The following is a 12,068-nucleotide window of genomic DNA, read 5'->3' on the forward strand; positions in this document are numbered from 1 at the left end:
ATATATATATATATATATATATATATATATATATATATATATATATATATATATAAGAGAATCACATGAAGACTAGGATAGGGAGTCATAATCTAAATCAAATACAGAGCGTCCTAATACCCCCTAGAAATGTAGCTTTTTCTAAGAAAATCTAAGACCAGGATGTCTGCAAGTTGATCCTTGGTTGAAATAAAATTGACTTGAATGTCTCTAGAAGCAAATGATAGTCAATCTCCACGTGCTTGGTGTGTGCATGAAATATGGGATTTGCGCACATATATGTAGCACCAATATTATCACACCATAATTTGGGAATAGGGATACCCGGCACGTTGATCTCACGGAGCAGCGAAAGAATCCATATTACCCCGGCACAAACATTTGCTAGAACTTTGTAGCAGTGGAAGATCTAGCAACAGTTCTTTGTTTCTTGCAAACCCAAGACACAAGATTGAACCCAAGAAACACAGCATAACCACTAGTAAACTTACGATCTTCAAGACAACCAACCCAGTCAGAATCAGAAAAAACATGAAGTTCTTTTGACACTGACTTCCTTATATGCAATCCAAAAGTAATTGTTCCTTTAACATACCTCAACACACGTTTTAGTTGCTCCCAATGTGATTCTGTAAGAGCATGCATATGCTGACAGAGCTGATTAACCGCAAAACACGGGTCAGGTCGCGTGATGGTGAGGTATTGCAATGCTCCAGCCAGGCTCCTGTACTGCGTAGGATCATCATAAAAATCTGCACTAAATGGGACAAATTTTGAAACAGGAATAAGAGTAGATAGAGGCTTGCATTCCGCCATCCCAGCAAGTTTCAAAGTATCATTCATATATCTTTGTTGAGACAGTAAGATCCCATCATCACATTTAACAGTTTCAATGCCAAGGAAAAAACCTGGTTCACCAAGGTCCCTAATTTTGAAAGTAGAAGATAATTTTGACAGTAAATGAGTTACTAGATTCTAATCACTGCACATCACAAGTATGTCATCAACATAGACCAAAAGACACACATAAGCGGAATCCTGTGAGTAATAAAATAAAGACACATATGTCTTTGAAGCCTGAAACCCAACAGATAGTAAAAACGAATGTAGGCGGTTAAACCACACTCTAGGAGCCTGTTTTAGACCATACAAGGAACGTTTTAACATACAAAAAACATGGTTAGGAGACTGAGCATCAATATAACTAGGTGGTTGCTTCATATACACAGTTTCAGACAGATTTCAATTCTGAAAGGCATTGTGGACATCAAGTTGCCTAATAACCCAACCAGAAGATAAAACAAAAGATAAAAGCAATCTAACCATAGTAAGCTTAAGCACGGGACTGAATGTGTCAAAAAAATCTTGATCAGGAACCTGATTAAACCCTTTTGCTACTAACCTCGCCTTGTGTCTTTCAATTGATCCATCAGCCTTTCGTTTTGTGCAAAAGATCCATTTACACCGAATAACATTCATATCTGCCCAAGAAGGCACAAGACACCACATCTGATTCTACAGTAGGGCGTTAAATTCTTGATCCACGGCCTCACACCACTCTGGATATTTAATTGCCTGCGTGTAGCAAGTGGGATCTGTAGGACAAACCAAAGCAGTCAAAGTTGTGGGAGGGGCCCGAGACCGACTGCGAGTATCCATCGCGTGAGTCCGGGTGGTGGGTTTCAAAGATTTTCCTCGCAATCAGCTACGAGGTCGTGCAGTGGCGGCTACTGGCGGTACCTTGTCTGGCTGGTGTTCAGACTGCTCAGGCTCGACTGTCACGGCAGTGGACTGCTTTGGCGCAACGGCTTTGCCAATAGGCTGTTCTGGCGCAACCAGCACAGTGGCAGCGTGCTGAAGCATAGACTCAACCCATGGAATGCTTCGCGGAGTTTGTTATGCATGCAAAATGTTTTTAATAGCAAAAGGGAAAACCGCATCATCAAAACGCACATGCATGCACACATAAATCTTATTAGTCTGTAATTCCATGCACCTATACCCCGGAACGAGTCAGGATAACACAGAAAGACATACGGAGAAGGCCTATAGGATATTTTGTGACGATTATATGGTCGCAAATAAGGATAACGTAGTCACCCGAAGACACAAAGAAAGGAATAGGACGGAGGGGATTTATGCAGCATAAGATGAGGACTGGAGTTATTTAATTCATTAGATGGCATTCTATTGATCAAATACACAGTAGTCTCAAAAGCAAAATCCCAGAATTTAGATGGAAAAGAAGCGCGAGCCAAAAAAGTTAGGCATGTTTCAACTATATGCCTATGTTTCCGTTCAACACGGCCATTTTGTTCATGAGTATAGGCACAAGATAGTCTAAGAACAATTCCTAGCTGATCAAAGATAGAGTGCAATTTTTTGTATTCAGTCCCTAGATCAAATTGAATAGATTTAATTTTTCTATTGAAAGAACGTTTGTAACACCCCGTGTTACGGCCTTCAATCCCGAATTAATTATTTAATTAATTCCGTTAGTAATAATTAAAAAGGGATTTAATTTGGTTATGATTCCCTTTAATTAATTAATGTGGTCCCCATGGATCGTGTACCCTTACCTAAACTAGAGTCTTAAGCCTATTAGGAATAAAGAGAGTGGACCTTCCACTATTCAGATTCTAATTAGGAATCACAGACCTATTAGGAATAAAGATACTAGGTCTTTACTACTCATATTCTAATTAGGGATCCTAGGGCTATATACCTGTTAGGAATAGAATATAGGTCTTTACAATTCAGACTCTGATTAGGATTCCTAACTCTATAAATAGGGGATTAGAAAGGAATTAGAACCCTTACCACCCATAGTTATATTACACGAAATTATTCCCAGGAGATTTCCCTACCACCAAGCCTAGGGAGATCAAACGGATGAAAATCTTAGAGAAGAACCTTAATAGCCAATGGAGGATTAATTAAGGCTAAGAGGTAACCCATGTCTCAACAAAACCTATTTTCCTTGCTATATCTTATTCATTGGCTCCTTTGATATATGATTCTGTGCTTGAGTCTTGATAGAGCTTTGCCTAGGGTTTATATTGTGTTTATACGATAATCTTGATGCTTACGTGTTAATCTTGATGCTTATGTGATAATCTTGATGTTCCTGATACTATGATAAATTATATGGATGATCTGGTATTTTGATTATGTCTAGAGCCCTAAGGTAATAACGTGGATTTCGTATTATGTTATTCTTGGTATGTTTGGGTGGAATTTTGCATGATCGGGTGTTGAGTATTGGCATGTTTAGGAATCGTGTTAGGGTGTATTTTGTGTGATTCTTGGTTTAATTTCGTTACTTGAATACGTGGTGTTGTCGTTTGTGTTTGAATGTGTCTGGACATGGTTTCGGGTTCCACGAAGGATCCCGGGACCAAAATATTACATGTGAATCAGTGGGGGGTAGGTGGGGGCAGGGGTGCCCGCCACGGTCCTACTGCCCCTTGCCCAACCCCCAGCGGACAGCCGGCAGGCAAGCGACTGCCCACCGGGCACCCGCTGGTTTGTAGTCCGCCGCCGGCGGGTGAAAGATGGTGTAGGACGTGATGTTTTCCCCCGTTTGTTGTTTCCCCGTGTCCCGTTGTATCCCATTGTACCCCGTTTGTCGTGTGTGAATCAAGTTTGATGTATCGGTACCGTTCTTAGGACAAAAGAGTCTTGGGTATTACATGCTAGATGAATTGGTATCCCGTTGGCCTATGAGGAAGGTGTATGATCCCGTAGGAGTGTCATGGGTGGGTTAATGTAGTTTATTACATATGAGTTATGATGGGTTACGTGTTCCCCGAGTGTTTCCCCTCGTTATGTGTTAATGTGGGTTGCATGTTGTTTGGCTTCTATGTTGTTGTGCATGATAACCCAATTGGTTGCGATCAATTGGCTATAATGACTATCTGGTGGGTTGAGAACCACTAGGTATTAACCCGGCCGATTGCGATCAGTCGACTATACAGACAATTGGATTGGTTGAGAACAATCGGCTGTTTTATATATATATATATATATATATATATATATATATATATATATATATATATATATATATATATATATATATATATATAGGGCTGGGGTCCATAATCTTGTTGCGATCAGACATATATGATAATAGGGCTGCGGTCCACCGTTTGGTTGCGATCAAACGTTTATGTTACAAATGAGTTGTGGTTCATTGATTGGTTGCGATCAATCTCCTTGTGCTGCGGTACAAGTAAAGTGTTGCGGGGCCGTGTCAGAGCTATATGCGCTGACCCTCATGTATGGGCATGTGATTGGTCCTGCGGCACCACCATATGTGTGTACACCATTACGTGTCTTGTTGTTTATTGTGTGATGATGACTGAATAATGATATGATTGGTACTGAGTAGTCTTGCGACCTTAGGATGCATGTTAGAATCTTTATGTTTGGTTATATTGAATGTATCTGCTATTGCTTGTTGAGTCTGTTCTCGGTTTTAAATTAGAGTTCCTCAGGATTATATATGTATTCCGGTTTCAAAATGGTTTTCCATATATCTACCTATATTGTACTTAACGCGTGGGAGTGGGTTACCAGCATTATTCGTTGAACATATATTATTTGGCTTTCAGGTATAGACGGATAGCTTCGGAGCGCTCTAGTTGGATTCGTGGACTTAGTTTAGGTAGTTCTAGCCTGGATGAGATGGCCTGCGTGCCTTGATTTGTATTTGGGTATTAGTTATGGTTTATGCTTTGTTAGTTAGTTTAGCCTGTGTATCTGAGTTCTCCAGCTCAGATGTGGCATAGCACCCCAACCACTACGTCTAGTTTATGCTCTATTTGAGAATTAATAATAGAATTGCCTTTATTCCATAAGTTTTGAAAGTTTTGAAAGTTTTGAAAATTAGGGGTGCTACAACGTTCAACCATAGTATGAAACCTATCAAAGGTAGAGATCATATTTTGATTTCATGGGAAAATACCAAGTATAGCGAGAATAATCATCCACAAAAATAACTAAATAACGATAGTCATCATTAGACAACAAAAGAGCTAGACCCCAAATATCTTGTTATATTAAGTCGAGAATATTGGAACTAGACGACTCAACGCGTGGCAATGGGAAACGCGCAGATTTACCCAATTGACATGCACTACATAAACTAGAATTACAACAAATAATATCACTAGACCCACTAACCGAACAAGAGTGAAGAATACGATGAAGGACACGATGGTGTGGACGGCCCAGACGATCATGTCAAACTAACGCAGATGCATGAGCAGAGAGGAACACGGTAGGAGACAAACTGGAGATAGGCAACGTGCATAGACCCCTAGAGTTATTGCCCCGTAGAAGAATTTTATTGGTATTGATATCCTTCACAACAAAACAAAAACAAAAAAAAAAAAAAAAAAAACAAAAAAAAAAAAAAAACAAAAAAAAAAAAAAAAGACGGGTGTAACTCAAAAAAACATCTTATTATCTAATGCAAATTTATAAACAGACAATAAAGATGTAGACAAATTAGGAACATGAAGGATATTTGATCATTAAAAAGACCTAGACGGGGGTATTAAAGGAAGCATGAACAACACGACTAATAGATAAACACATACTGTCACTGACACGTAGCATGTCATTACCAAAATACTGCTCAAGCGTAGATAGGGCAGCAATATCTGGAGTCACAAGATTGGTTGCTGATGTGAGTCTAATTGTGCATATATCTAGTATTGGTTTGATATTATTTGTTAGGCTTGAGTTCATGATTTTATTAATTTAATTGCACAATCATTTGTTTTATTATTTAGGCATCATTCGCACTTGTTTTGAATATTTTACGATGTTTGTTAGTGTTTTGGAACCATTATAGGTCAGGTACGAGAGCAAGGAAAGTTCTAGGGCGAGTTTGGAGCAAAAAATAGACAAATTAGAGCCCAAAAGACTCGACGCGTCGAGATTTGACAGTATTCCAATTAAAAATCACAACATTTACTTCGACGCGTCGAAATCAAGAGGCGCAACGCCATTGGCGTTGAATTACAAGTGGGCACTGAATTTCTAATTTAAAGCAAAAGGCGCTGCATTGGAATAAAATAAAAGGTGGCATACAGCAATTATCTAAGAGGGGCGGCAATTTCAAAATAAAAAGGAAAAAAATTCCAATTTTGTCCTCTGTTTTGTTTTAGCTATAAAATCCCACCTTCTTCAACCCTAATGTGGATTCAAAGATCTTTGGAGACAAGAAAGAGAGAAATTAAGAGCCACAAGTTGTCTTGGGAAGCAAGAAGAAAGCTAGGGAGATTTGGAAAAATCGTTTGGTCCAATCTTGTACTCTTTTGATAATTTGTAATTTCTTTATTATACTTTGCTATGTATATTTTAGTCATGCTTGGCTAAATTCCACTAGAGATTCTTGGGTAAAAAGTGTTTATGAACCTATGTGCCTGTGCTATTAGATTCTTTAACATATTATTATTTGGGTTTTAAACTTGTGTTGCAATTGTGTTTATTATTGTTATTACTAGTAGTTCAGGGCCCGAATTACTTGTTTCATTACTTTGTTTATGTCATAACAGGAGTTAGGCATAATTGAGAGTTCACATAATTGCACTTAACTTTTGCACCTTGGGAGAGGCATATATGTTACGGAGTTTAATTCTTGATTATTGCACATCGAGAGATGGTAGTAGTTAGGAATTAATTATGAATGCTTGATCTTGTTCTTCTTGGGTATTTATATCACGGGAGTGGATATTCGCTGGGGTTAGAAATTACGGGTGTAACACCCCCAAAACTTAATCATAAAATAAGGCATTCAACTTAGAGAAAAGAGCAACATCTAACCATAATCATATTAAAATTCGATGGAAGCTAAACATAGTTAAGGGATGTTAAGCCACAACTAGATTCTCCAAACCTAGTTGCACAAGCTTTACCAAAACACTAACCAAAATATCATAGTTCAAGGGCACGCAGGCCGAAACAACTAAACTAAGGAAAAGGGAATCAAATCTAAGCCGGCTCCAACTAACCGCACTCACGGACCAACTAAGAACCTGAAAACATAAAGTATAACAACCGTTAGCGAAAATTGCTAAGTAACCCACTTCAACGCGTTAAAATACATAATATATACTTTATAGATGAAAACTCTTTTGAGACTTGGGAATACACAAGTATAGCCTTAGCAACTCTAGCTTTACAAATCACAAGGAGTAGAAGCAATACACCGACCATACAAAGAATGTACTCCACAATACCACTCAAAACTACGAATCAACGATACGAATCAACTCAAAGGATAGAGATAACAATCAAGAGATAACCAATGATATAGATCAATTCAAGAAGTAGAGATAACGAATCAAGAGATAACGAATAAGCTAAGATAAGCATAATCATCAACAAGATGGTTCTCAACACAAATAACACAATCAATCAATCACCGACAAGGTTCAAAATCCACAAAGGACATAGCCAAACCAAGTCATTCACCACGGAGTCACCAAACGTCTCGAATCAAGAGGACAGGGTGAGGGCCTAGAACTAATATGTACCACAGGGTCAAATGACCCTAGTATGGATTACGCGGGGTTATAGACCCGATTAGAGATTTCCGCGGGGACACTAAGTCCCAATTATGGTTTCCAGGGGGTCAGAGGACCCGATTCATTCTTTCCGCGGGGACTCGAAGTCCTGATTCAGTAACATCCGTGGGGATCTAGTCCCGATTCAAATATACCATTATCTCGAATCCCGGTAAAAGTAAAGCCCCACTATCTATTACAACAACTCAATCAACACAACAAAAGTCAATACATAAGGAATCTAGAGATACAAAGCAAAGCATAGATTCCACATGAATTGTGTATCACAATGGATAAGCTTAAACAATAGCTCAATCGAAGAATCAACAAGGATAAGGTACAACGAATATACAAGTTCACAACGAAAGATCTCAATGAAAGGAATTCACCAAAGAGATACGAATAAGATATTCCAAAGGCTACACAACGATATCAAAGATTCCAATCAAAGGTTTACAACGAATAGATAGGCTCAAGTACCAATTCAATCAAGAATCAAGATGTTATCACAAGGAAATGACATACTAGTACCAATAAGCAACGTAACTAGTATGCAAGCCAACAAGGTAGCCACAAAAGCTCATACGAACAACATAAACTTCATTAGAATCCAACGAATCACAATATTAGATTACAACCACAATTCAAGACTCCAAATCCTACCAAAAGATACTTAAGACATCGCTCTAGACTTACGAGATAACAATAAATACACACAAGTACACAATAGGTCAACAAAACGGAAGCCAAGAATCAACGTACTAGTGTGTGGTTTCGGCGGGTGGCAAACTACCCGCCAAAATTCCCACCCGTACCAGCGGGTGGTTTCGGCAGGTGGTGAACTACCCGCCGAACCCCCGTTGCATCCCAACCTGTACCCACGGGCGGTACTGGCGGGTGGTGAAGTGCCCGCCAGGCCCCCGCTGGTACGAACCTGTAGAAGAAATTCCCACTTCGAGAAAAATTCCAAGAATGTTCAAATTCAAGTCCAAACACTTCAATACTCACATGAACAACAAGAGGGACTTGAATACAAGAAATAGCTCAACAAATAGTATCAAGAACCCTAGATACAAGCTCTACAAAAGCATAAACACAAGAATATGCATTTCATCACTCAAGAGCATCAAGAAATCAAAATAGCAAGGAGAAATAGGTTTTGTAGGACATGGGTTACCTTCTTAGCTTATCCAAAAATCCTTCAACTCCCTAGCCTACTCTTGTGAGTTTCCTTCCAAGTGGTCTTCAACACAAGAACCCAAAAACCCAACAAACATAAGAGTAAACTTAGATAAAGAATATGCAAAACCAAGGAATAAGACTTCAAACTCCTATTACTTACCCCTCCTAAACTTGGTGATGAAGAAAGGTGCCAACTTGATGGTCTTCTAGGTAGAGGAAGGTGAAGAACTCTTTGGGTAGTGAGGGAGAGAAGAGAATGGCAAGAGAGAGATAGAGAGATGTAGTAAAGTTTAAATGTTTGGAGAGTCTTTGGTTATGGTAGGGTTTCAATGCTAAGGTAAAATCTAAAAGGTTATAAGTGAGCCCCTTCATTAATATCACAAAAGGCTAGAAAGGCTTCCTTTAAATAAAAGTTAGGGTCCAAAGTTATAACATAAGGTCCAACCCATTGACCATAATGAAAAGGCTAAGGGATTTAGGTCAAACTAAATCCCCTAACTAAATTCAAGGCTAAATTATAAAAAGGATTATAAGGGTAATTAGGAATTAATTAAATAATTAATTTGGGTTTGAGGGATGAATTTCTGGGGTGTCACAACGGGAGTAACTCCATAACATCTTTGCATTCTCACACTAGTTTAAACTCAAATTTAATATTGCATTAGGTTAGGCACTAGGGGATTAAACACTTGAGTCCCAGGAATCTCATTCTCTCTCTATTGTTTTCAAAACCCTGATTCATTACTTTGCTTTATTTATTTATTTGCACCCTTCGATCATATTCATTAGGATTTGCTTCAAAAGAATAATTTAGTAGCTAGTGCTTAATACCCCACTTCCCCGTGGATCAATAACTCGTTACTCAGAGTTTATTTGTTTGAAAATATACTGCAATCAAATTGGCGCCGTTGCCGGGGAAGTGACGTTTAATATTAACATTGGCAAAAGTGTTATTCTAGGAGTCTAGTTCATTTTTATTTTTATTTTTTATTTTTTTGCTAACCGTTAACGAGTTGCTTTTGTTGAGTGTGGTTTTGCTTTGAATCTAAGAACTTGGTTTTTATGTGCACACGATCTTCGGGAAGTGAAGGATTATTGCCTTTAAACCCTGAGACTGAAAAGCAAGCCAAGTTACTTAGAAAACAGAGAAGGATGGCTCAGGAACAAAATCAGGTCAATGTTGGGGGAAACGTTGGAAATAATCAACCCCCACCCGCAGCAAGATCCATGTCAGATTACATCTCTCCGGATGTTGAGGAACATGATAGCATCAATGTTCCAAGTGTATTGGATGCTAACAATTTTGAAATCAAGCCAGCCATCTCGCACATGGTGACTTAAGATCAATTTGGAGGGTCACCCACGAAGGATCCCAATTCTCATATCACAAAGTTCCTCCATATTTGTGGCACCTTCAAAATCAATGGTGTGCCTCAAGAAGCAATCAAGCTCAGGTTTTTCCCTTGTCACTAAGGAATAAAGCTCATAGTTGGCTCATATCACTCCCAGACAACGACTTTGACACTTGGATCAATTACGCAGGGAGATTTTGAAAAAGTTTTATCCAATTTCCAAGATGAGAAGAGCAATTCAAAATTTCAAGCTGTTGGCAAGTAGTCTTTAACTGAGTCTTGGGAAAGATTTAAGGAGCTGCAAAGGCAATGTCCACATCATGGGATACAGAGCTGGGATTTAATGATGGCATTTTATGAAGGGTTACTTGATAATTCAAGAATTTTGGTTGATGCTTCTTCGGGGGGTTCTTTCATAGTTTTAGAACCAACACATGCCCAAGAACTATTAGAGAAAATAGCAATGAATGGATCCACTTGGTACTCGGAGAGATCCTCCCAAAAACATGTAAGAGAAATGCATGAAGTGGAGCAAATTTCTGTTTTATCAGCTAAGGTGGATAATGTTGCTTCTTTAGTCCAAAAACTTGCTCAAGTCACTTTGAAAAATCAAGCTGTAAGTTATGTTTTTACTCCCCTTATTCCTTCTACTCAAGTTTTAATGTGTGATCTTTGTGGTGGTGTGCATAATTTGGGAGAATATCTCAATAATTCAAATTCTCAATATCCCATGGAACAAGTTAATTTAGTTGGATATAATAGACCACTATAGCAATCTTTCCAATATCAAGGGGCCTATAATCCAAACAATGCAAGGAACCACCCAGGATTTTCATAGAGTAATCAAATGGGGGCTGCGAATACTCAACAGTATGGCAATAGAGGTCCACCAGGTTTCCAAGGTATACAATCTCAACCTAGACCCCCATTACCTACTTTGAAAGCTCCTCACAACCTAATTTGGAGGTCATGATGAGTATGTTTTTGAAATCCCAAATGCAAAGTGAGGAGAGAATAAAACAAATGACTGAGAGGTTGGACCAATTGAGTGCCCACAACAAGATGTTTGCAAATCAAGCTTCTACATCTAATACAAGAGTCAAGGGAAAGTTGCCAGCTAGTACTGAAAATCCAAGGGAACATGTGAATGCAATCGTTACTAGGAGTGGAAAGGTACTTGAAGAGCCATCTCTTCCAACCAAAACGCCAGCTCCAAATATAACTATTGAAGAGGAGATTGAAGAGAAACTTGATGAAGTAGAAGTTGAGCCAACTGTTATGAAAAATAATCCACAAGTCATTGATGAAGGAAAGAAGCTTGTGAGAAGGTATGAACCACCCTTGCCATTTCCTCAAAAATTTCAGCAGCAAGCAAAAGAAAGTAGATGGAAAAAATTTTTAGAAATAGTTGAGAATTTGAAAATTTCTATCCCTTTACTTGATTTGCTTTCCCAAGACCCCTCTTATGGAAAATTCTTGTAAGATATACTTGCTAAAAGAGAAAATATGGGGAACATGAGATGATTGCGATGGCACAAAAGTATAGGGCTTTGACACCATGAATTCGGAGGAGATTAACTAAATATAAAGATCCAGGGAAATTCACAATTCCTTGTATTATTGGAGGCCGTCCTTTAAAGGGATCTCTTTGTGATCTTGGAGCTAGTGTCAGTGCCATGCCTCTTTCGCTTTGTAAGAAGCTAAATTTGGGAGATCCTAAACCAATCCAACTCACATTGTTCATGGCGGATCAGTCTACTACAAGCGTTGTTGGTATACTTGAAGATGTTCCAGTTTGTGTGAACAAATATTTTGTCCCTTGTGATTTCATTGTAATAGATGCTCAAGAGAATCCAGACATTCCACTCATCTTGGGGAGACCTTTTTTGGCCACAACCGGAGCATTAATTGATGCAAGGAAGGGATCAATGACTTTATACTTTGGGAAAGAAAA

The 12,068-nt window shown here is 38.7% G+C and overlaps 1 protein-coding gene and 1 long non-coding RNA gene across 2 annotated transcripts; both read right to left on the bottom strand.

The window, feature by feature from the left end:
• Positions 1-384: 384 nt before the first annotated feature.
• LOC109174393 (uncharacterized mitochondrial protein AtMg00810-like) lies at positions 385-1,863 on the bottom strand. Its single transcript, XM_019323631.1, has 4 exons — positions 1,741-1,863; positions 1,324-1,434; positions 1,061-1,134; positions 385-925 (listed from the first exon to the last, which is right to left on the bottom strand). The coding sequence occupies exons 1-4, from the start codon at positions 1,861-1,863 to the stop codon at positions 385-387; spliced, it is 849 nt and encodes a 282-aa protein (XP_019179176.1).
• A 4,964-nt stretch (positions 1,864-6,827) lies between these two features.
• On the bottom strand, positions 6,828-9,247 carry LOC109174610. The gene is made up of 3 exons (XR_002053126.1): positions 8,923-9,247; positions 8,758-8,823; positions 6,828-7,049 (listed from the first exon to the last, which is right to left on the bottom strand). It is a non-coding gene; the product is annotated as an uncharacterized LOC109174610 (long non-coding RNA).
• Positions 9,248-12,068: the final 2,821 nt, after the last annotated feature.

The sequence above is a fragment of the Ipomoea nil genome, unplaced genomic scaffold (genome assembly GCF_001879475.1).
Source record: "Ipomoea nil cultivar Tokyo-kokei standard unplaced genomic scaffold, Asagao_1.1 scaffold0642, whole genome shotgun sequence".
In the NCBI taxonomy this organism is placed as follows: domain Eukaryota; kingdom Viridiplantae; phylum Streptophyta; class Magnoliopsida; order Solanales; family Convolvulaceae; genus Ipomoea; species Ipomoea nil.

Bases quoted from the DNA above. Each gene is read 5' to 3' on its own strand.
- LOC109174393 (XM_019323631.1), bottom strand. From the start codon at position 1,863: ATGCTTCAGCACGCTGCCACTGTGCTGGTTGCGCCAGAACAGCCTATT. The intron at 1,135-1,323 runs GTTAGATTGCTT...GGTCTAAAACAG, and splicing joins CCGTGCTTAAGCTTACTATG to GCTCCTAGAGTGTGGTTTAA. The intron at 926-1,060 runs GTCTTTATTTTA...TTTCAAAATTAG, and splicing joins CAGGCTTCAAAGACATATGT to GGACCTTGGTGAACCAGGTT.